General features: G+C 43.4%; 2 protein-coding genes across 12 annotated transcripts in view; both read right to left on the bottom strand.

Annotated features, from left to right (window-relative positions):
* The window catches only part of LOC146205849 (uncharacterized), a 46,995-nt gene extending 22,483 nt beyond the window's left edge, over positions 1–24,512 (bottom strand). The window contains exons 1-7 of one of the 4 annotated variants that reach the window (XM_084590495.1): positions 24,335–24,512; positions 23,297–23,558; positions 16,453–16,701; positions 11,897–12,106; positions 7,966–8,170; positions 1,287–1,503; positions 37–168 (exon numbers count right to left, since the gene is read on the bottom strand). In XM_084590495.1, coding sequence (XP_084446621.1) covers positions 37–168; positions 1,287–1,503; positions 7,966–8,170; positions 11,897–12,106; positions 16,453–16,701; positions 23,297–23,482 — 1,199 coding nt within the window. In that variant the 5' untranslated portion in view covers positions 23,483–23,558; positions 24,335–24,512. Of the gene's footprint in view, positions 1–36; positions 169–1,286; positions 1,504–7,965; positions 8,171–11,896; positions 12,107–16,452; positions 16,702–23,296; positions 23,559–23,642; positions 23,866–23,982; positions 24,223–24,334 lie in introns of those variants that run through there. The other 3 variants (XM_084590494.1, XM_084590496.1, XM_084590497.1) reach the window with 3 other exon arrangements.
* A 112-nt stretch (positions 24,513–24,624) lies between these two features.
* LOC146205851 (uncharacterized) overlaps positions 24,625–26,049 on the bottom strand; it is a 45,022-nt gene continuing 43,597 nt past the window's right edge. For all 8 annotated transcript variants that reach the window (XM_084590486.1, XM_084590485.1, XM_084590484.1 and 5 more), the window contains one exon: positions 24,625–25,626. In XM_084590486.1, coding sequence (XP_084446612.1) covers positions 25,447–25,626 — 180 coding nt within the window. In that variant the 3' untranslated portion in view covers positions 24,625–25,446. The remainder of the gene's footprint in view (positions 25,627–26,049) is intronic.

Here is a 26,049-nt window from a genome sequence, read left to right on the forward strand (position 1 = left end):
TTAACAGTGTAATTAGCTAGATGATTCATAACGTACCCTTGCCGTTCACCAGATGACCAGAATCCACCAGACATGCAGTCACTTTGACTAGATGGCAAGCCGGAACAAAGTGTTCTCTGGTCAAACTGTCCCAAGCTGCTCCACATAAACGGGTCCATCCCAAAAGCACTGTGATGGATGAAGAAGAAAAGACATCACGCTCTGCACTAGATGAAGTAAAAGCAACTGATGAAAGCAAGGAGGAAGAATACAACTGAGTGCATAAAATTGCTTGGCACCTGCAAAGTCAAAATTGTGCGAAGCAATTTTTGCTATTTTTGTGCCCATGACATTTTATTTCTGTTAGAACCCTGTGTATGATGACCTGCGATAGCAACAGAATCCACGGGGGGGGGGGGGGGGGGGAGACACCACACTGACAGTACAGTGCAGGGGTCTCAAAGGTTACTCAGATTGCTACGCAGGTCGCATTGACAAAATTTCGCCCCTTGTGGGCCAGGAGCTGAAAAATAATAAACCAATAAAAACAATAGATAGCAAAAACTAGGGGTGTGCAAATATTTGAAATTCCAAACATGAATAGAATGTTTGCTAGTAAATTTGTATTAGACTTCAAAAAGTGATATTCAGAGTTTTTCAATGTCTCTTATAGCCTGAGTCGATTTGGGACCTTGAGCCCCATAAACTAGCCAGAGTTTTCCAAATATTTGAAAATTACCTAATAGTACATATCGTCACGCCCAGTCCTTATCGTGCTAAAACGAACTTCTTTAAATACTCTTATTTTCCACATACAAAAATAGAGTGGAACCAGCTTCCTTTGAGTGCGCTGTTGGCACTGATGGCTCGAAACTAACCCAAGGAAACATTGTACATTGGCCTTGAGTGGTTCAGTGGAGCACATGCTGAAGTGCACACTGAAAGTGACTTTACTGACTTGTTAAATGAAGGATGAAGATTTAACGGCAGTATGGTAAAGTGTACAGCAGGACAGCACTTCCTGTGCACAAGCATTTTCATCAACTGCACATTAGCCGCTACAAAGACCTGTACAAGTGAGAGTGCTCTACTTGAGACTCTATGCCACAGCCCAAATGTGCACCAGGACAGTGCCTTCATTCAAGTGTTCGTTACACATGGGGTCGACTGCACAATACTTTCACTTCAGCATTAGTTTAGAAATGCTCACAAACAACACCCTGCTAGTGTGTTAAGTCCACAAAATGGCTTCATGTGGGCAGGCAAACTGTACTGCCCTTGGAGCTCAAGTGAAATGCAGAAGCTACCTAAGACCGTGGGCACCACTTGTTGGCCGTGGCCAGGTGCGCTTGCCACTACAATTGCCTGGAGCAGCGGCTGAAGGTGGAGGCCAGAGGGCAAGGGCAGCTTCCCGCAAAAAGCCTTTAGGGCCAGCTGCAGGGCTGGGGTGTGGAGCAGCAGAAAGTAGGTTTATCACATCCTCCAGGTCTCCTCCTGTGTCAAGCACTCCAAGAAGGCCACTTTCTGCGCAACAAAACACAGTTCATAAACACATCATGCAGCTTCCCTTTCTACAACACTATCTACTAGCCTCTTGCTGGGTTAGTTGGTATACGCTGACTTAAGAAAGATTTTAAAGCTACAGGACGACAAATAATGAAATGAGAGGTAAATGTAAACGTCCAATGACTGTTTATTGCAAGGAACTGTAGAAAATACCATATTTGTTCGAATCTAAGTCAACAACTTTTCTGATCACAAGATACAAAACTCTTAGGGGCCCTCAGACATGAGGATTTACAAACATAATTCCTAATACATGATGGCGACCCAATGAAAGTGGAAAAATAGAATGCAGGACAAGTCCCCCCCTCCCCCCCCCCCCCCCCCCCCCCCGCCAAAAAAAATTTATTCGAAATAAAACTTTGCACCCGTTACTAGACCTAGCTGTAGCCAATGAAAGTACTTGAGAGCAATGCTGCAAACTCAAGCAGCAAGAATTTAGCAGCAGATAAATGAAGGGGAAATGAGGGTGCTCATTATAATACCTGAAAGAAAGAAGCCAACAGTCGGCGAGACCAAGGAAAGCATTGAAGATTGCACTTTGTCTTTTTTTTTTTTTTTTACTTTGGTATTCACATAAATTAGTACTGCAATCTGTTTAGGGGAAAGATAATTAAACACAAAGTAGAAGGAAAAACAATGTGCCGATGGAGGGAAGCGGACTCACGACCTCCGAATATCGCGTCCGGTGCTCTTCCAACTGAGCTACATCGGCCGCTGTCCCACCTGCTACTTTCTTGGGTATGTTGTCTGTATACGAACCTTGAGAGTGTTCACCAGCGCCACCCTCAACCACAGCGGTGGACGTGGAACGTCCTGTGTTACCGCCAGCGTCACGTAGAATGTGATCAAGAGAGAGGGCGAAAGCTGTGCTAGAACCCTCTTACGCTACCTATGGCTTTAAGACTGCCAGAACCTAGACCCCCCGTAAGCTACAAGCAGATAAATGAAGGGGAAATGAGGGTGCTCGTTATAATATATGAAGGAAAGAAGCCAACAGTCGGCTAGACCAAGGAAGACTAAGACCAAGGTTCAGTTCCCACCATCAGCACGTTGTAAAAAAAAAGGACAAAGTACAATCCCCAATGCTTTCCTTGGTCTCGCCGACTGTTAGCTTCTTTCCTTCAAGAATTTAGCAGGAAACCTTTGATTTGCCAAGCCTGCACATTGTATACGAATGCTGTTAGAAGTTTGCAAAAAGGAGGCTAGAAAGCTTTTGGAAACTAAACGTTTCCATTTCGTAGCTGTTGCCATCCTCAATTTTCTCATTTTACTGTCAGCTTACCTTGTGAAAACTCCCCCCTCCCTCCCTCTTTTGGCCAACAACTTTTGGCTGTCAGCTTAAAATCAAGGCTGGCCTAGATGCGAGCAAAGGTGTGCTTTCAAAATAATAAACTAAAACCTCGATAATTTGAACTCAGTTAATCTGAAATCCTGGATAATTCGAAGGTTTTCTGCAGTACCGTATTTTCCAATGTAAATTTGACCCGATAATTCAAACCGGCGGCCTGTGCCAGCCCCATTAATTCGAAAATTAGCGGTGCTATGCAGCAATGCCCAATCCACGTTTCGCCGCAAACCCGGAGAAACGACGGCCCTGCAAAGCCACACGGTGATGGCGATGATTTATAGGCAAAGTGCCCCAGCCGGACCACTCTCAGCACAGTAATTGAGCGACAGTAATTAGCGAATTTACCCCATGCCGCAGCATATCAGAGTGTAAAAAAAACTGCCCGATTCGCTATATACACCCAGCTTGCAGTGAGCCTTTTGGGGGTGTCCGGATTCACAACACAGATTATTTTGGGAGTTTTAAAAGTAGACTGCCTCCGAAATGACGCAGCATACTTTGTCACACACTTCTTCAAAGCGCTGGCCAACATTTAATGACCGGTCACCACTTCTGGTTCTCTGCCAAACGAGAAGAATGTTGCGGTAAGTTCTGTTTATGTGTGTTTCTATAGGTCGCCCTCCCAACTCGCACCCCCAAACGTTTCATGGTGTTTTAAAAATATTTCGCCTCGGTAATGAGATTTCATACTTTCACATCTGTTCTGGGATGTCCATGGTTACTCTTCACCGAATAACGGCATCACAGGTGCACTGTGAAGTGAGAAAACTGTATTCCTATGGGCGCTAACCCTACTTTTCACCCCCAGTCAGCTGCGGCGCCGCGAGCGCCCCCTTTGTTTGTAAACACGGTGTTGGTCTATAAAGCAGCTGCCAAAGTACTTTTCGCGACACGGAACTTGAGCTACTTTTCACTTAGGAAACTGGCCCGCGCAAGCTTCGGTCAGTTTATCAGTTTTCTCATGATTAGCCGAACAATGTGCATCATGAGGTGATGTGTCGGCATAAGTCGTGGTCAAATGTAAAAATTGTTAGGAAATAAAAGCACTATGCCTTAGTAGAATATTCAGTTGGGCGAATTAGTATAGGTTCACTGTTGGACAAAAAACAGCGCATTAAAGACTGGGGACTAGAAGAAATGTAGACACAGAACAAGCGCTCGTCTTATGTCTACCTTTCTTCTGGTCCCTAGTCTTTTATGTGCTGTTCTTTTCCAAAAACGAAAGCATTGTCATGATGATGTCATGTGATCCCCCCTAGGAAATGGCATTGGCTGCTTTCTTTCCACCATATGTCTCTTCAACTCTCTCTGAGGCAATAGCCACTGTGCCAAGCAATTTGTCTGGTTTCGGCTCGGTTTTGCTGGTTGGCTGTGCGTGATGCAAAAATGAATGATTGTCGCAGTTTCCTTCCTGCCCTAGATTACGGACCAGCGTGGTTATTCCACAAGTAGGTGCATGATGAAGGCACGACAAAGCGGTACTTGCCCAGTGTCAGTCAGTGTCTCATCTACCAGTGTTGTCGCTTAACGCTGGCAGGAGAAGGCGAACAAACACAGCAGCGTGCACAAACTGGCATCTCCAGAAGAAGGTGTGCAGGAAGCTTGGAAGGTCGGAGAATTTTGTCATGCCCACAACTAATCTCCCTATACAGTTAAGCCCGCATATAATGAACTTCACGCCCACACAGATTCCATTCGTAGTAAGTGGCATTGCCATATTGCAGCCAAAGAAACTGCAAAGTTTGAGAAAAAGGAATGGTTCTTTAAACATTCGCTTGCGACCACCTGTCTATTCAAAGCAGACACTACCAAGTCGCTTTCTGCGTTCTTCAGTTGATCATATGCTCCTGCACGAGACACTTTCTGGGGACTGGCCGCTTTACAAACGCGATAACAACAATAGAAGGTGAGGCGTATATGGCATCTGGTGGTAGGTCACCATCCATCTCAATGATTCTTGATATGTAGGAAGCGATGAAGGTGGAGCATGTGTGTGCAGGGTGTGCTACATGTCTGCTGTCAGTGTGCTGCCTCTAAGTGGCAGCAGCGCAGAAAGTGGAGATCATACTCGGAAAGAGGCGCACACCCCTGACCTGGTGGGCAAGCAAGGCATAAATCACAACTAGTATTCAAACCTAAAATCGGTAATAGTGGTTGATCACCGGCTGTGTGCAGTCCATGCAAGCCTATGGCATCGAACACTCACTCATCCGGACATGGGCGAGCTTGCTCCGGTTAATTTAGAAAGAGAATCACGTCAAGCACGACTTGCACAGCTAGTGATTACTGAAATAGACTTCCCCCAAACATCAATCCCAAGAAACAGAGGTGCCCTCATCCTTTGCACACGCTATGGCCGCTACGACGATGATCGAAAGCTCCCCATTTCCGAAATAGTCGAACTTCGATATAACAAAATCCGACTTGCAGCCGAAAAATTTTTTAAATCACAAATTTCATTACATCGAGGTTGCTATGTTTTAGCTTCCCAAATGAAGTAACAGGTTCGTGGAACACTGCTGAGAACATGTAAATTACAATTTAAGGAAATAAGCAAGAAATTCTAGCAATAATAGTGCTAAAAAGGGCACCGGAAATTATTTTGTATATCAGGGGCACATAATGAGTGATAGCAAATGGACGTGAACGCATAATATTTTCAAGGGCAAAGAGCAAGCACAGTGTCCAGTACTTAAAGCCGCCGCCAGATATCGCCATTGGTATCATCATCATCCAACATTTGCAAATGGAGACGAGAGTTAATATGAGTCTTTAGATCAGCTGATCAAGGGACTTTAACGGGGACGCTGTCATATTATAGTGAACTAGACTGAGTCGTATGTCCGCATCGCCCACGCTGGCGCGGCTACCTTCGCTTCGGCTCCCCGTACGCGTACCACATTTACTTGCATAAGAGCCCACCTCCTACTTTTGCCACTGGGAACTTAAAAAAGAAGGAGGAAAAAAAAAAAAAAAAAAAGGCTAGGCATTAGCGTGTCATGCGATTGGGGTGGGCACACTTTGTTCGCTACCACGAAATCACTGGGATGTGTGATAGCAGCAAGCGCCTTTTGAAGCGAAGGATAATAATAGCCGGCGTCATGATTGCGGCTGATCGCGTGCTTTCTTTGACGATTGGTGGCTGGGATGGTGGACTCAAAAAAAAAAAAAAAATAATCTCAACTTTTCTGTGTACTGAACCCTCCCCTCAAACTCATGTCAATTTTTCTTGAAAAAAAAAAAAAAAAAGTGGGTTCATTACACGAGTAGATATGGTACTTGTGGTTAGCGCTTTGTTGTTCTGACTGACCAGTAACGCGTCCTAAAACTTCCGCACTGTGGGTTTTGTATGCACAAGATGGTTGGCGCTGGCACGGCAGTACGCCCATGTCATCCTCATTTTGTTTCGCTCGCAGATTACAGACTGCCAGCAAAATTGGCGCATAAAAAGGGCAGATGTAAAATGCAGTGTGTCAGGGCTGAAGTTTTAGTTCTCATCCGATTGTCAAGGTGGCTGCTGGCACATGCATGCGATGCATGAGGACTTCATTAAATAAAAAATGCGACATAAAATTACTTCGTTAAATCACGAAAAAAATACATGGTTTTCAAAAGGGCAGAGATTAGGAAATAAAAAAAATTTGTTACATCGAGAATTTCATTACATTGAAGTTTGTTACATCGAGGTTCAACTGTATATAACTAAGTTGCGCTGTTTCGGACACTGCCTGGTGTGTCAGTGTTCATTTACTTCTATATTGGGATACCATGACTCTGTTCTAATGCCTAAGCATATATCATTCGCAAGCATTAACATGGTGCTCCCAGTACGCTGAAATTGCAGGCTGGGCACAAGCACTTTTCCTGCACTATGCGCCTCACCGAGTGGACTGTGCACTGAAGCATCCTTGAAACACTATGGGGCTGTTCTGTGGTGCGACACAACTGCTACTGCCTCGCACTGCAAAAATGATAGAGTAGGCCGTTACGATTTTGGAGCACTTCTTGAATGTTTCCGACAGTATGCACAAAGCAAAGCACTTCACGAAACTGGCAAAAACTGTTGTTCTCATTTGGGTTTCATTCATTAGATAAAATTACTGTGATACAAATGGTTTTGGCAGTTTTTTTTAGGCCCATTTGGTAATTTTTTTTTGCCTCCGCACACCACTACAAACTGCTGCCTGTGCGTACAGCATGACTAGTGATCAAGGAGTGAACAATGTACAGGCTGTGCGCGCCCACTGCATGCGCCGCCGCTAATAGTATGTGGCAATAAGGACAACTGGAAATAAGGACGTCGTCGATTTGTAGGCTGTGTGCCCTCACAAACCTCAGGTGGCAAAGAAAGCATGACAGGCAATTGCGACGACGGCAATGTGCGGGCCACGCACCGCTGCAAACTGCTCGCGATGTGTACAGCGCGGCTGGTGATCGTAAAGTAAACGATGTGTGGCCAGCGCACAGTGCTCAAGGCTGTGGGCATGGTTTGTGTGTTCAGAACACCTGAAATTCTGCATATTGTACACAATGTACTTCAGCTGGGTAATTTCAGCAATTTGCAACAAGAATTGTATCACCGAGACTCTACAGTGTATTTTCATGCATTGACTTTTTGCTCAGAGAACCTCAAAGAATACTACGAAACTCCAGGGCTCTATGGAGCCCACTTTGAGACCACCTGCTTAGCAAAAGACATTTTAGAACAAACATTCATAAAATGTTCAGAGTCCAATAAGGTGTGAACAAGGCTTAAAAGCATAAATGAGCTGTCACCGTGAGAACAGCTATTATATATAATTGCATTGTAGTTTCATCTGCGCAGCACCAGTTTTCCTCCTTTTAATGCATCTGCTTTGCTATTTCTGTTTGTCAAATTACAAAACTGTTGTAATAACCCTTTTTTTTTTCTTTCTCAAAACAAGCAAGGCCCGTTAATGAGCTTTTCAGACCTAAACATCTAAATGAGAATCTATGACTAGAAGAATTCCAACAAAACTGAGTGCCACTGACCACAAGGACAAGGGCCTGTTCAATATTAACATGTCAATGGCCATGAAAAAGAAAGTCACCTGGTTGCCCAGGCTGCACGGTTGGCTGGCTACCACTGCCAGACCCCATGAGCTCTTCAGAGGTGTGCGTCCACCCAAGCGTCTTGGCACCAGGCTTAGGAGGCCCTTCAGGTGTAGGGGCCAGGCTACTGGGTGCAGGTACGGTGCCCTCAACATAAAACTGGCTTTGCTGGCTGTCCGTAACAATGCCACTGGGAAGGGATGTCTACAAAGATCAACAACACAGCATTTCAGTGAGGACGTCGCTCCACATGAATAGCTTCAACAATGACAGCTTAAAAAAAAACAATCTACTGCATCATTATTGGCTGAGATGAGCCCACTGCTGGATAAAGGTTTGTTGCATCTGGTCGGCACTGAAAGACCTTGAATACTCCTCGTACCAGAATTGAAGCCGTTGCTTTAGCAAAAAGTACTTGACTCACCAAAGTACACAGTACAGCATGCATATTTGGTAAACAGCAAGCACAGTGCACGAGTCTAAGTTGTATTCAGCCTTCCCCAATGAAAAGGGATCATCATGCAGCAGTTTTTAAAATAAAGCAATGAAGTAGCAAGTTTCAAGGTGCAACTTCACAATTTAGCAGAGGAATGAAAAAAAAAAAAAAAAAGTTTCATACCACACTGTTGTAAGCAGCTGATTCCACATATAAAAACATACAGTAAAATATCTGTTAATTAGACCTTGCTAATTCGGATAAGCTCAAGGTGTTGCAATGTACAATACATACAAATGGCTGCTTTAAAAGAACTTTTCGACAATTTCTTTCATGCTTCAATCGAAGGCTCCTTTCACAAATTAACGAATACCTGGCTGTGGCACTGAGAAACATAGCAGAACAATTTAAGACTTAATTTATAAATAGGTAGTCTCACTCTCTCTGACGTTGGGAACACAATATATAATCAGACAGGAACTCTATGCAACAATATGAACATGACGCCTGCAGCGCCGCTTAGGCATTGTGCAATGGCAATGCTGATGGCAGTTAACCAAGATTGACAGATTTTGTTCACAGGTTTTGTTGTACAGATATAATTCAGGGTGATAAAGCAGTTTTAAACAAACTGGTGATATCTGTCACAGATACTTGCCACATCAGTGCTGAAGAGCAGTAGAATCGGTCTTTAAAAGCTTTTTATAAGGAATTTTAAAGAATGCTGAAGGAAGTATAAACAACAGAAGTAGCTGTAGTTTATTAAAAGAGAGAAAAATGAACTTTGAGTCAATATGAACAAAAATAATGCTGCGGCATAGTCATGAAATATAGTATAGTCACTTTAGACACTCCCAGGCCGCTTCCACGCTAGCCGCAACGAGAGAACATACCATGGCCCTACCATCCGATCAGACCAGACTTCCTTCATAATTTAAAACAAATATCTGCCTAAACCGCGAATTCTGCTCTTGTTACAGTCAACACGTGGTGAGAACTACCAGAATATGACAATATATTCTTACTTTTCTCCAACAGTAGATTTAGCAATTAACGAGGTACAGTCGCCAACTGATTTTTCGGATGCCAGATTTTCTGGACCTGCCTGATTATCTGGACTTTGCCGTGGCCCAGTCATGCGTTCAATGTATTTCGGATGTATTTCAAAATTTCGAATGTTTGAACTTTTTCCTTCGATTTTCTGAACGTTTTCTCTCGATTGCAGGTCAAAAGCCATGAAAAACTGCCACAATACTGCTGCCTTTTTGTTTTTCTGCAACATCAAACCTCCACTGCATGCATTCTCGATAGCAGGCCCCACTAGCTGCATACTCCTGCAAATTGCAACGCCCGTCAGGCCTCATTCTCAAAGCTGGTTTTTCCCTCCTTTGTCGCTGCCTCCATTGCGCTGGCATCTGCCGGAGGTGGGGAGGCGACGAAGCTTCGCCCCAGGGGGAATGGGTCAGTCAGTACAGCCGTGCTTCTATCATGTGACCATACGTCACAGCTTGCGTATAGCTGCAAGCGAGAGAGCCAGCGGCACGGGTTGCCGCAGCACGAGTCAGCTAGCACAGGGTGACGCGTGAGTATGGAGGAAAAAAAAAAAAAAAAACTGCATGCCTGTCTAGCGCGCCAAAAACTGCCCGCTATCAGATGACAACAGACGCTGATTTTACTTCATTTTTCAATACACTAGGGCATCCTACGTGACCATGGCCAGACTCTAGCGGTGGCGGCAGCGATGAGTCGTTTCGGAAGTGCACACAGCCACTGCTCGAGTCTGGCCGTGACATGATCTCCAAGAAAGCTTTGCATTCCAACTCCAAGACGTGTTGCAACTCCGGACGGTTGTTGGAGCTCACAGCATCATTTTTCTTTTAAACAACGCAAACAGCAGACTACTTTCGCTGCTCTTGAGGAGACAGTCACCACCGCCTTTTTTTTTTCTCACGCGAAGGAAAAAACGTTGACGTAGTCCCGTGGGAGCAGAGATTTGCCGGTGTCCGGCGCCTCTTAAAACATTGCGCCGCTTCGACCATTGCGTGGTTTTCCCGCAGAAACAGCGTGACCAGTTTTTCAAGCCGCCTAACTGCAGGGACGTTTTTAATGTGAATTAGTTTTTGCAGACTGCCTGGTTTTCGGACGCATTTCCTGCCCCTAGAAGGTCCAAAAAATCGGTTGGCGACTAAAAAAGACGAGATAAACTTTAAGGTTGACTTCCTCAAGTTTCATTTTTCCAGCGAGTGCCGTCGTCCACCTTTGATATTTTGTAACAATTGACAATTCTAATGACCGACGGAAGATTCATTGTTTTTGCACTTGAATACTGCAACGTTGACGAGTGCAATAAAGCCGTTGATTTTTCTATGTACTAGTGCCCCCAAAACAAAACAGAGCATGGACAGGCCTGTGGAAAAAGTGCTTTCCTTAGTCCAAGCTGCTAATGAGGCGAATACAAAAAGTGTCAAGCTGAACATCCGGGTGACCCACGTGCACCCAAGCTATACACATGCGCATCCGCTTGCAGGGCACGCTGCAAAACAAAATTTTGTTCGTTCGTGTGCTCCGTTTTATTTTAGGGGCACTAGTACATGTGCTCTTAAAAATTGCTTTTACAAAAAAACAATTTTAAGTAAATATAAAAGCTGCCATCTCTTTTTATTTCCATGAGTGCAGGACATTAAAAAAAAAAATAATAGAGGGCACTTAAGCTCTGCCTTCAGGGCATGACATGACAGCGGCCTGTGGTGGTCTCCGATTGCACACACATTCATTAGCATACAGCCATAAGATACTACATGTAAAAGACCATGCGACACAGATATAAACCTCTGCTTGTTCCAAGCCACACAAGCATGCCTTGCATGGAGTAGCTTGTCTGTTTCACAAACTTTGTAAAGGTCATGGGTGCAAATCCTGCCTAGCACTTGAAATTTTCCTTACAACGAAATCAATTACTTTAAAAGTTAATCCATTTGAGACATGTAGCAATCTTTACTTCATATTATGTGCCATGTTAAAGTCCCTTTCATTTCACACTTGACAACATGTTTAACGTGGGCACCGAGAAGTGTTTGAAGTTCCCGCTTAAGGTCACGTGTTTGTGACATGATCCTGTCGACCAATCAGGAATAGCTACTCACGAGACAAACTGTGCTGACGGTTGCAACACCAGCATTTCTGCAAGAGGTCCCTTACACTAACATGTAAAAGAAATACATAGCATCACTGAATAAAACAAGGCTTGCAAAAATAACTTATGCAGCCTCTTTAATTATTTAATGCTTCAGAGATAAATTTATAGAGCATTTATTTTTAATTGCTCAGCAGCTATAACAGCCACCTTGAGATAAAATGGGAGTTCTGAAAGCAGCACAAAAGTTACATATACGCGTCAATTTCGGTCCCATTTCTTGTTCCCCTCTAGTGAATATAATATTCATGGTCCTATATTTATGCACAGAACAGTTGCAGCATACAAAACTGATACACACCTGTTTTGTACTGGCTCCCAATTTGTGCAACAAGCTCGCGAAGTGCTTCTTAATAGTGGCTGCAAGCTCAGCTGACGATTTTGAAGCTGCAGACTTGCTAGAATTTCTGTCTTGAGGAAAGCTTTTGGAAATTTTGCTCAATGCCTTCCAAGCAGAGTAAGAAAATTGAACTTGCAGTTCCAGATAAGATCCCAAGCACGAGCCCACAGCCTGCAAATACAAGCCTTCAGTAAAAGGAAGAGGCAGCCAAAAATCAGCCTCCCCTTGGAAACATGGTAAACCTATTACAATGTAGGTTCCTGCAAGAGTGCAGAAATTTCACATTAAATCTAGATCTGAACATTGCCATACAATAAGGCTATTTTTCTTCTGACACACTGGCAAGGACGCTTTAGTACTATAAACAAATTTTCCCAGACTGCACAAAAATGATGATTGCTAAGGAAGAGCTGTAAAGGTATGAACACACCAGCAGAAAAATCTGTGCTGCTTTCACAATGAATGGCCCTCAGGATCATTTTCTGTGGCTTGCCTCGTGCCGCAGAACAGGGAAAGCAAAGAAGCTTGTCCTGCTTAGTCATGTCGAGACCATGATTGGCTTGGCATGGACACAGTGCCTAGAATATACTGGCTGGTGTGCAAGAGTAGTGGCACCCATGTGGCACAGAAAGCAATAAAAATGACTGCCACCAGCAATCATTTGGGAAACAGTGGTGTAAGTGTGCAAATCAAACACACGTGCCGTGCTTGAGATACACTAGGAAGTGTGGGGCGCCCTGGTTATGATTTTGGCCTTTGATATAAGAACCCACAGAGATGTTCTAAGCAAGCTGATTCGCCACTGGTACTTACAGACTGCCGGAACCACCAATCTCCGAATAGGCGCCTGTGAGTCAAGAGCACAGTGCAATTTGTTAACTGTTTACAACCTTGTATTTTGAAGAGTACAAGAGATGTCTGTGTGTGGTCTGGAGTTTTACAGCAAGGTGGACATATGTACTAGACAGGGCATGATGATTAGATAAGTATTAAATAAAATTAAGTAAACAACTATATTACTTTTGATCTTAAGGGGCAATATTATATAAGACACATTATTACTCTGCTAAACTGAAGGACATGAACATTAAAGGTGAGCCCCACTCCTAAATTTTATTACTTAACAGTGTGGTTTGACATGTCAAACATCAAAAATGCACGTTTGGAAGTCACTGAATTGGCTTTTTGGCATTGCACATTTAAAATCTGCAGTTTATCATATTTATGCATCGAATATAGACACTGTTTGTATATTCCATAATGTTGAAGTTAACATGATTTAGATAACATTACCATGCATAACTATGTGATTATAAAATAATCAAATGCAAGAAAGTCAATTCAACGAGCTTTCTAATACATAATTTTGGTTGGTTTGGTCTGTGGGGTTTAACGTCCCAAAGCGACTCAGGCTATGAGAGACGCCGTAGTGGAGGACTCCGAAAATTTCGACCACCTGGGGTTCTTTAACGTGCACTGACATCGCACAGCACATGGGTGCCTTGCTTTTTGCCTCCATCGAGAAGCTGCCGCCGAGGCCGGGATTCGATCCCGCGCCCTTGGGAACAGTAGTCGAGCGCCGTAACCACTGCGCCACCCCGGCGGGGTTCTAATACATAATTTTGACATTCACCATTTTGACAGACACTGTTAGGAAAATTTAAGAACAGGGCTCACCTTTCATGGTGACATTTTATTCTGCATTATAATATCAACCCGTAAAAAAAAAAAAAAAAAAAAAAAAAAAAAAAAAAAAAAAAAAAAAAAAAAAAGAGTATTGGCTAATTTTAGTTAATCAGCCGCAAAATCATTCAGTTCTATAAATAATGTCTGCTTTGCTGTAAAACCCATCTTCATAGGCCGCATGGACGTATGTTTTTGTTTTAACATAAAAGTTTGTAAACGACTGAAAACAATTGCCTGGTATGCTTGTTCATCCAAATGGCTGTGCTGAGTGCCTGCAGCCAGGTGTACTACACTTACAATGAAACTGTACATTTAAATCAGTCCTGACTTGTTAATTAGTCCTTTTCAAGAAAAAAATTCTGAAGTGATGGCATTAAATGAGGCTGCATTCATAGCGACTATGTATCAAATGTTTTATTTCTTCACTAATGAATTAATGAATAAAATTCTATAGGTAGAGGAAGGCTTGGGGCTGTTGTGGACAAGGGGGGGGGGGGGGGGGGGGGGTGAATGAACTAACAAAATATTTAATACAGGCCTTGAGGCACAAAACTGAGGGGCAGGAGGCCGAGACAGTTACATGAAATATATAGTACCATAGGTGTGTCAGCATTAACAAATGAAAATAAAAATCAAAATTCAGCCCAAGAAAACAAAAAACACACAACTTGAAAAATTGCATGCTCAGATCAGCGAGCACATGCATGTATAGCAACACAAATGGAATGTGTTATGATGGTGAAACGTGCTCGAACAGAAGGTAAAGATGTCTACACAGAATGGGAGCCTCAGTTCGAAAGCCAACGCCTCAACAAGAGGACTTCTCTCTGCCCAAACAAAGACAAGTCCGCCTGTCAAAACGCTGGCTTGCAGACAGACGCTACCCCTCAACCCTTGTTCAGTTTGCTATGCTCAAACATGGACATTAAAGTTCTGAGGGCAATTATCTATCAAGAATTTTCACTCAGTCATGATTATAACCACAATGAATTCCAAATTTGCACAGTATTTAGAATTTTATTTTTTTTTAAATATCAAGACATTTTTTCTTTGATGTTGCATAACTAAGGTATGTAAAAGGTGCATCTACCAAAAGGTGACCCCTCCCACAAAATCACACATGCAGGGCTTTGCCGAAAAAGGTCTACACTGTTCACACCATAAAAAAAATTACGCTGAATACAAAACCGTCGGGAAAGTAGCAAAAAAGGAGAAAGTCAGAAAGAGCTACAATTTTATATGGAGCTGAGGCTCACAAGGCTATGCAGCAAAAAGGGTGTAAAGCATCAATGCCACATTGCTGCCGCCTCAGTGTGAAATTAGCGTCCAATGACGACTCTCGCTGAACCTTCTAAGGTGTAGCCTGGTTCAACCACTAATTTTTTCCATACCAGCATGCCAAGCACTGAAGCTCCTTGCAAAATCCCGGACAATTTAAAACTGACTCACGGGCTGCAGGTGATATAACGATAACATAATAGTAAACTCGCACAAAAATTCAAAAGAACTCTTGATCACAAGTATCCCATGAACACAAGTGCCACAGGATAACTGCAGAGTACGTTCTTCAAGCATCATTCAAAGAGTATTGATTTTATAATATATAATCCGCATCCATGGCACATTTATGTGTCATACTGTATTAACAAGATTTTGGTTCCTCATGAGCTTCCCGAAACCGAGCTTCAGCTGTGTACAGTCGTCGCAAGCCGTAATTCCAGCTTGGACCTTATACAAATTAACATGAAAAGGCGATCTCTTTAATGTGTGTGTGTGAGTTTTTTTTTCTTTTTTGCTGTGAAACAATAAATGAAATCCATTGATGTAAAAAGAAATGTAGGTAATGTTACCACCCAAATCATATAAACTGCACACACTTCCAGCGTTAGGCAAGCACACCTCAGCAAAACTTCGCTCAAGTTCTCAGAGGGTAAACAATGCGAGCAGAGGCAAACTAACTAATGAAAAAAGTCAGATACAGCTACAGCACATGGGAAAAATGATGCTGTGAAGTTGCAGCCACTGCAACCGCTGCATATTTTTGATGGGCAACGCTTTTTATAGGCTGCAGTGGGCAGTCATTAGATAAGGTGGTAACCTCTCACATGAAGGCCACATGCTCAGAACACAAGCCAGTATATTCAAGGACTTTAATCATTAATATTAGAACTACTAACATGTCCTCCCTGCCATCCTCCAACTCTGCGCAAGCTAATATCAGTAGCACTGCTTTTACAGACATAATGAGGCCAAGCTTCCAGACTTCTGTTGTTGATGCACATTTAGCACGCTTATCACGGGGACCAATGCACAGAACACCTGAACGCCATGCCTAGTAGACATATCGGTCACTTCACTAGCATACATCCAAAACCTCATGGTAAAACTACAGTATTCTTCAACAGCTTCAGCTGTTAATGTTTTTTGACATTGGGCAAAATAGTGCTGAGGCTTTGCACTATGTCATTCTGCTGAAAAGTTGTATCTGTGCCATCAATCACCCAGGAAATGGCAAGCGATGTATTTTAGTTCCATTGGTGCAATTTACTAACGTGTACATAGCATGCTACCACATTAAAAGAATGGCTTGGCCATTATGTCTACAGCAGCGCTTCTACATTGTATTTGTTGACAGGCTCCCCCAGTTTCTCACTCCCCTTACTTTGCTCCATTTGGTAAAAGACTTATTCATCATCACTCTTGTGGATGATTTAAACATGGGCCAGGACTTGAACTAGTCTAGACACTGAGAGGCACCTTGTCAAAGCCCATTGTTACTTAATTCGAGACTCGGGCATGCAGTGACCCCTTCAAAAGATTGTAGCAAACACCTGAATGCTCTCCGTGAGCGCAGCTGATTCATCCCCTGGAGCTTCACCCTCCAGTTTGTTGAGGACATCCTGGAGTGTCATCAGAGTCTCTGTTTTTACTGCAGCACTTGCTGCTGCTGTGACTCTCCCCAAGTCCTCCCACGCACCAAGAAAGAGAGCAGCAACTTCTCGGTAAACAGGAACATTATGAAAAACTCGCACCAAGCTTTTAGCCAAGACACTGCTGGAGCTACAAAATGAGTTCAGTGCCTGCAAAAAAAGAAAAGAAGTGATGGGTACATCAGTGAGAATGGTACAATTTGTTACTTATGAATTCATGCCTGGCAGAATAAATATACACTGCGAGAAAAAATTTAGTAGAAATGAAAAACAGAGCTCAGCTTTTGAGTGCACTTTCATCTCAACCAACAGACACATGCCTCATAGGGCATCAGTGATACCTAGTCAGAACAGCAACCACTAAAAAGTGCATCCTCATGGGTGTGCTCAGATAAGAATGATAATAGAGGTCCCATGAACATTTTTTGTTTTCAATTAAATTTTTATACGTGGTGGGCAAACGTCTTGACACAAAGAAATGAGCTTTAGTTTTGCAAGATATGGAGTAGTTTTCTCGGAAAAAAATTATGCGTCACCACAGGTGGATAACGCCATTTTTGCCATTTCAAAAAGTTGCAAGCTTGGAGACCTGCTGCTAATATACTAAATATTTGTCATTTGTTCTTTTTTACCCACTAAATCTATGCAACTTTTACTTTTATGAGAATTATTAAAAACATGTTTTGCTGTTGCAGTTGATTTAGTAAAAAATCACTAACAATGCTCCAAAAGCAATGCACTACAAAAAAAGTCCATTTTCAAACCTAAACATGGACATGATGCGTTATGTTGGCAGCATTAATCTTTTTATGTTTGTTATTCAGATTTTTCCCTTAATTTCAGGCAAAATTGGGAGCTGTCTCCACAATGCATCAAATTCGCCGAAGACGCGAAAACAGCCAAAAAGGCACAAATTTGATTCCAATTTTAAAAAAAAACAAAATAGCATCGATTTTTATGAAAATCCTTCTTAAGATTCCTCATTACCTCAGAAATATTATGGCCTACAAAAGTGTACCCTTAGTATTTCGTTTTAAAATATAAAAGGTATAAAACTGAGCGCTGGTTTTGAAAATTGTCAATATTCAGCCCTACATTCTGGCACGACGCATTTGAAACTTTTTCCCTGCATTATCCAGGACTAGTTCTCTATTCCTGCAAAAATTGAAAGCTCTAGACTTTTTTTATCTCTCAGTTTTATTTTGAAATCGGCCAAAATTCAAATTTACCAAAAAAAAAGGACAACTATGACTGAAATTTAAAAAACTACCACACCTTTGATATTTATCGAATTCTCCTAAAAATAATCCTAACTACTTTATAAACATCAATTACTAAAACGTATTGCACTATGTAAACTAAACATAAATATAAAACTGAATGCATATTGCCATTCTATAGAAGTGCTTATGGCTTCCCCTTACGGAGTAGGCATCAAAAGTTTGACTTATGTGCTGAATTTAGTTACATTTCAACTCATGCAATATTCAAAGCTTTCTCAATGCTTATAAAGTCGTTTTCTGCTTGTTGCAGTGTTGATGATAGCTTAAAGTGGAATGAATTCGCTATTCATAGCAATTTCATTGGAGAACGCAAGTGACAGTTGATCCTTTTCTCTATTCTGTACTTTTTTTTGTTGTTGCGAGGTGCTGTGCATATTCCAGTTCTTAATTATATTATTTCATTTCTCCTTTATGACAAAAATTAACAAAAGACCATTTATCTAATGCGCACATAATTACAATCATAAGTAAAATGCTTTGCAGCACAATAGTTTAGGTGGAATTTTATATTTCTTTATAGCAGCAGCACGAATGAGCAGAGATGATGAGCATTCTTGTCGACAGAGCCATCTAGCCCAGAATAAAGGCGAATCAACACGAAGCGAACCCGCTCTCCACTTAACCTGCAGGCTACGTACGCTTGCAGGTTAGGTGGACAGCGGGTTCACTTCGTGTTGGCTTGCCTTTTCTGCTAGGGAAAAATGGTTAATGGAGAATTAAAACACATAAAAAAGTAGCAAAAAAAGAGTGAGAAATCTGTTACCAACACGGTATTGATTTATCATTTCAGAGCATGCTGCAATAAAATGTATTCCTTTATCTGCTCTAGACGCAAAAATATCCTTCTTGTAAACTAGCAAACCATCAAATATTCTGGCCGCGGTGGCCGCTTTTTGATGGAGTCAAAAAGCAAGGCGCCCGTGTGCTGTGCGATGTCAGTGCACATTAAAGAGCCCCAGGTGGTCGAAATTTTCAAAGCCCTTCACTACGGCGCCTCTTACAGCCCGAGTCGCTTTGGGACGTTAAACCCCATAAACCAACCAATCGAAAATTTGTGTTTTAAGAAAACAAGAAAAAACATAGTATTTATTCATATTGAAGGGCAAACAGAGCAAAAGACAAACACAGGAGCAGAACCTAAGCATGCAGAAAGAACATGCAAATAACTTGGCCGCTAACAAATCTACTAACTTAATTTGGCCATGTCCGTGACTGCGAATCTTGTCTTCCTTCCTTCCACTACTCTGATTTTCTGTACAAGCACCCGACCGGCTTAACACAAGATTATGGAAGACTACCACACTAAGAAAAAAACAAGGTTGTGTGTCACCAAGCAGTATATTTTACTACATGATAGTGAGTTTGCATGCCCTGATCCCACGTAGCAAAACATGCTTTTGGTTTGTCTATATGTGAACAGGTTGGAAACTTTTTCTATAAATTGTGCTGCTTTCATTGAATAAACTTTCAGTTGCGAATCAGTGCTGTGCGATGTCAGTGCACGTTAAAGATCCCCAGGTGGTCGAAATTACTCCAGAGCACTCCATTAGGGCACCCCTTTCTTTCCACTTTCACTCCCACCTTCCCTCTCTTCCCTTATGAGACAGTTCAGGTGTCTACAGAACAAGTGTGACAGATACTGCACCTGTCCTTTTCTGTGAACCAATTATTATTATTGTCCTGTGTTGGCCTTTTGCACTGTTTGTCCTTCAATATGTTTGGCTATAGTATATTCAGCTCATTTGCACCTTATAGAGTGGAATGAATGATCCAGTTGGTAGGTATGTACAAGGATTGTAGTTAGAAAATGTCACTTTCAGAAAGGTTTTTTTTTTTTATTTTTTTTTTTTTTTCCATTTCTCAGCCCGTCAAAGCCGTGCCACCCCCTCTCAAGGTGATGGCATGAAGTATTTGATTTTGTTTAATCGGCACCGACCACACCTTAGTTGTAAACTTTCTGCACTCCAGTGGCTGTGACCCATCATCCAAGGAATGTTCTGCCACAAAATTTTCTTGCAGACACATCAACAGCCTTACAGTCATTGCAACCAAGAACCTCTAACTTGCTTCCCTCAGTCATACCCTCTCAAAAACAACTTCTCTCATTCAAAGGGGCAACTAAGCTCACCAAGAGAAGAAAGCTGCATCTGAAGTGCACTATTTCGCGAGAAAAAGAAAGCAAGCAAACGAATGAAGCAAAACTATAAAGCAATACACAAGCCTCAAAGAGGCACAGTGTGGATATACTCTGCAGTGCAGCTTGCACAAAGATAAGTAAAAGCCACAAGCCTTCCACTATCTTCCATTTCACAAGCTGCTTGCAGCACTGTCGAAGGTGAGGGCGACCTATGTCGATCGGGATGACACACAACATGCCGCGTTCCAACCATGTTCTTTACATCATGGTCGACAGGTACGTAGAAACAGAATGATGCAGTGACTGCCATTCAGACTGGCCCAGGTCCCATTCTTCCATTTCACAAGCTGCTTGCAGCACTGTCGAAGGTGAGGGCGACCTATGTCGATCGGGATGACACACAACATGCTGCGTTCCAACCATGTTCCTTACATCATGGTCGACAGGTACGTAGGAACAGAATGATGCAGTGACTGCCATTCAGACTGGCCCAGGTCCCATTCTTCCATTTCACAAGCTGCTTGCAGCACTGTCGAAGATGAGGGCGACCTGTGTCGATCGGGATGACACACAACATGCCGCGTTCCAACCATGTTCCTTACATCATGGTCGACAGGTACGTAGGAACAGAATGATGCAGTGACTGCCATTCAGACTGGCCCAGGTCCCATTCTTCCATTTCACAAGCTGCTTGCAGCACTGTCGAAGGTGAGGGCGACCTATGTCGATTGGGATGACACACAACATGCCGCGTTTTAACCATGATCCTTACATCTTGGTCGACAGGTACGTAGGAACAGAATGATGCACTGACTCCCATTCAGACTGGCCCAGGTCCCTATTTCTCTTTGAGGTGCTGCAAACAGCTCACGAAATGGAGTATAGTGTGCTGCTTTCGTGTATTTGTAAGCCAGCAGCATGTACCGAAGCTGCTGCCTAACACGTGTGCAGCTTTCACTCCAAGGCAATTATACAGGCTGCAAAGTAAGAGTGCTGAAAGCAAAGCCACAGTGCTTTCTTTTTCAACAACGCACTAAAGCTGCAAAGTGCAGTTGACAAATATCAGGATAATTGGCCAATGAAGATTTCCAAGACTTACACATAGCATGAGTGTGCTATTACGATGAAAAAGGCAAACAATGGAGAGCCTGGCATTTGGCGAAATCTGCACAGTCTAGTATTGGCCCGCTAGTCCGAGGATCGGCATGCAACTTCAATATGCCTTAGCTGTTACAAGACAAATCGGTGATATCAATAGTCGCTACCATGGCACTGAAATCTTGTCCTGGCTACAAATGGCTTCAGTTCTAGCTAGTACTATCGCAGCATTATGTCAGTTGTGGCCAGTGCAAGGCAAGCCCTTCTAGTCACTTAGAAAATACATTGTGACTTCCTTGTGATTAGGAACAAACGCGCTGAGTACGTGCCCAGTCTTCAAAAGGTTGTAGGTGCGCATAGAAAAATAAAGCCTTGAAGAGAAAAAAAATAGAGGTGATTGGACATGATGTGTCACCGCAGTGTTCTATGCGCCCACATTATAAGAACTAAGCTGCAACCTCGTCTTTAGTTTGCACCGAAGATCACGCCAGGAGTATCGCACGCACAAGAGATTGAAACAATATTTTTGTATCACCAGGCAGTTAATTCTTTTTACTGCCGAAAGCGGCAGTAAAAAGAATTAACTGCCTGGTGATACAAAGATATTGTTTCAATCTTGTGCGTGTGATACTCGTGGCATGATCTTCGGTGCGGCAGTAAAGAGAATTTTGAAAGCATACAGCACTGAAGGTGGACCCAAGGACTTTCGCAGCCATGTTCTACGATTGTGGAAGACCTGCTTATTATTGCAACCGCCATGAACAGCCCTCTTTTAATGGCCAAACAAATCAAGAAATAAGCGTGAACTAAATGTCGACCTGCAAATAATTCGGAGCCACCTCTACGAAGTTGGCCTTCAAGACAGGAGAGCCACTTGAAACTTTGCTTGTCGATTGCCACAAAGCCGCCTGTCCGAATTTTGTGCAGTCACATAAATACTGGACTGTACAGGAGAGGGGCAAGGTGATGTTCAACAAAAGCACTTTTACAAAAAAAAAGGTTTGGTGGGTTTATGGTGGGCTTGGCAAGTTTAATGTCCCAAAGTTACTCAGGCTATGAGACGCCGTAGTGGAGGACTTCAGAAATTTCGACCACCTGGGATTCTTTATTGTGCACTGACATTACACAGCAAACGGGCGTATAGCTTTTCGCCTCTATCGAAAAGTGGCCATCGCGGCCTGGATTGGATCCCACGTCTTTGGGCACAGTAGACGAGCGCCGTAACAGCTGCATCACCATGGTGGGGGACATTTACGACAAAGGGTCATGGGAGACAAAGTGTGGTGTTGTCTGTGTTCACAGAATCGGAACTAGCAAGCACATGACAGACTGCTTGTTGTCATTATGTCTTGTATAAAGTGTGTCGTGTTGCCACAATCATTTGTGTGCAGAAAAGACCTGAAGCATGTCCTCTACAGCATAGAATGTTTATTCATCTAGAAACGACACAGGGGACTGAAAGAAGATCCCAAGCAAGCGACGCAGTGCGATATCGCCAGAAAGAACAAGACAGCGGCGCTATGACAGCTATGATCGAAAGCAACAGTTAGCCTAGCGAGAGCCGAGACATGCACCCTCAAAATGCCTGGCTGGCTGGCGCCAGGCCGCACTGATTGTGCAGCATGCGAGGCGCTCCGTTGTTTGCATTTCGCTTCATTGCAATAGTACCTTTGTTGCCACCTGCACGGGCTAAGGTTGGTAACGTTGAGAGGAAGTGCAAGTAAGGATTTTTATACCTTGCATGCTGTATATGGCTCTAAATGTTAGATAATCATAAGCAACGAAACCATATACTATGCTTACTTCAAATGACCAGGACCATTTAATACAATGCCTAGAACCTGAAAAAATTGAGACAAAAAATGTTGGCGGCATTTAAACCCGCGATGTCCCATACTGTTATCTACTTGTGGTTCGTAGTCAGCTTGCCAACCCCAAAGCCTCGACCTTCAAACCAAGGCTTGCTCTGAGAATGCATTGCTGTTGGCCAGTGCAAATGCATTTTTAGAACATGGGCAACATGGGTCGCTATTATGCACCCGGCAGGCGCAGCGTAGAATGCACCCTCGCATCGCAACTGCACACGTACGCTGTTATGTCATTTCATCAACACGGCACTCGTATAACTTTTACGCTGCTCGTCAAACCTTCACGTACCATTTTAGTTAATGCAGACTTTCACTACAAAGATGACCTTTTTCTCCGTCCAATAACAAGCTCTGCTTACCTGAATGTACGCTGAACAGTGGTCGAGGAAGCTGCAGACTTCATTCATAAACGCCGACCTGCTAAACGCATGGTCGGGGAACGCTATGCCTTCGGAACTTGATTGATGGCCGTGTGACAGGCCGAATGTGTTGACGGATCCACTCTTGTGAGACCCGAAATTGAAGTGCCGCCTGAGGTTTGCCATCAGTACAAAAGAGTGAGGCAGCTGCAGCCGCACTAAACATTACTCGGGAAACTTGATGAGACGCTCACTTCCATAGCTGCACAGAAGATAACGATAAACCACGACTGAAATATCGGCTGCCTTTAAAAGCGTCCATGCAGCAGTGAATGCCAGCATTTACCAGCAAATGCTGGACGATGCTATGCCAAACATGCTCCTCGTGTAAACGCTAAAGAGATTCTTACATGAAAACACACCCACGCGGTTGCACATATCACCATAAACACAAGAGCACGACGGCAGCGGCACACAACAGCAACAACCCGTAAACACCCACAATGTGCAAGTGGCGCAAGCCACAGTCACGCGAGCAGTTTGCAGTACCTGCTGTGGTAAACCACCACACAAACTGAAAAATCACCCTACTCCATAACAAATAACTTTCGAATTAAGTAGATCCCATCGAAGCCAACGTGCTTAAGCGTCAACGGCACAAGTAGTTCCCGCAGTTATAACCTTACCTGGCAACAGACGACCGCGAAATATAAAGTATTCTTTGCTGTCGTTTTCCTAGTTGTTCAACAAACGCGTGTATCCGCGATCCGTACGCAAGCACTAGGTTAACTCAGTCAAGAAGCTGACATTGCAGCCACGAACAACAGATAGGGGCGCCCTTCGTTAGGCTTACGACACAGCATATCGCCCCGAACCAATGGGTGAATCATACACCCGTTCGGGAGCGCGTAGCAACTCGTTCTCCAGGCAAATTATGGCGACCAGCATTTACGGCTTACATTCGCAGCACGAAACCAAAACCGTAAGGCAAGCATGTCAACATACAGTATCAACGCACCCAAACATTTTTATACAGACCTCGCGCGGTGGCGTGTCGTCGTGCTGGGGCTCTTCGATGGACGGGCCAACCGGGAGGTCCAACTGTGGCGACCGCAGCTTTCCGGGGCGAGGACATGGAGGTATTCTACAGCGAGGAGCAAGCGCACACCGCGGCCCAGCGCATCCGGCACCGCGACTAACGAACACCTGCAACTGCTGCACCTACTTGAAAGCAGACAAGACGTGCCGGAGACGTAGACCAAGTTGCCAGTAGAGTTTAGTCGATGACACGCATGTCATTAGGCCATTATCCACAGACAGACAAAGCATACTGTGAGAATGTTTATTTACACATGCCATTAAAAAAATGTCTAAATACGGGGATGAACACCTTCAATGCCGCCGTATCCTATAAACAATTATAAACACTTGAAACGTCGCCGGGCACGTCGAATATTAAAACAGCAGCAATGCTGCGTGGTCTGCAAAGAAAAAAGTTTCTTTAAAACTACGTCGTCATGCAAAATCCCATAGGGTAGCAAGTTGACACTGGGTGACTCCACAGCGCGATACAGCGCGACATCGATGATGCAAAATAAAATGTCCATTTGAACTACCACGTCTGGCACTGTAAAACTGCCGTTACACGTAATTTAAAACCGGGCTCCGTTGGCTAGGCCTGAACATTACGGAAAGAACGTCAAACAAATATCACATGTTTCCTAAACAGGCAAGAGGGGAATGCCTGCATCAAACTGCTCTTTCAGCAAACCAGAGCAATTCTTGTGGCAAATTCAATCTTCATATACCTGCAGTATGCTTTCATTGCCACTATAAAATTTTGTAAAACCCTGCATAAATCTTCGGAAGGAGACAGGCAGATGGCATACTGCAAGGGCCTTGATGTTTTAAATACCACACCACTGCTACTGGCAAAAATGGTTCTCTGGTGACCAAGTCTGGTGACCACGCGCTTCCAGAATGCTCATTAAAAAATTGTAAGGTCTTGTGAACCAGCATGTGGTGCTGCGACACCAACAATAATCCACTTCCATCAATACTATCCCCGTGTAGAAAATGTCCATACAGTTCTTGGCTTCACACATATCTTCAGAGCAGCCCACCAAGCACGTCCCCACTGGTAGGCTGTGTCATGCAGGCAGCACATCGAACTCGTCACTAACATGCACACTGGGCACGCAAATGTCATCAATGACGGGTGTTGTCTTGACTTCACAGAGGCCGAGTTCTTTGAGCTTCCACTCCCAGTCCAACTTCTGCACAGCGTGCAAGCTTTCTGCTTCATTGTGTTGCCGCAGTAGCATCTTCTCCTGCGCCATGACAAAACAATACCATTCATAAATAAATACTGCATTGCATCCCTTTCCCGAAGTTATCTCTGACCATGAAGTGGAGCGATTAATATGACTTCAGCAACAGCGCAGGTGGAAAGAAGAGACGGGATAGAGCACAAGAGAATAGAGCGCTGACTTCCAACTACTTATATACACCAGCATATAACGTATATATACACCAGCAAGAGTGAAATCAGAGAAAAGGGGGAAAAAGAGATCTTTTCCCCCCTTTTCCTCTGATTTCACTCTTGCTGGTTTATATATAAGTGGCATGTTTGGCAAAATAAATAGTTGGAAGTCAGTGCTCTGCTTCTTGTGCTCTATCCCGCCCCTTTTTTCTACCTGCGCTGTCACTTAAGTCACGTTTAACCAACTACCCCAACAAGCATCAATCAGCGA

This window comes from Amblyomma maculatum, chromosome 1 (assembly GCF_055883805.1).
Source record: "Amblyomma maculatum isolate TAMU_Amacu chromosome 1, ASM5588380v1, whole genome shotgun sequence".
Classification (NCBI taxonomy): Eukaryota; Metazoa; Arthropoda; class Arachnida; order Ixodida; family Ixodidae; genus Amblyomma; species Amblyomma maculatum.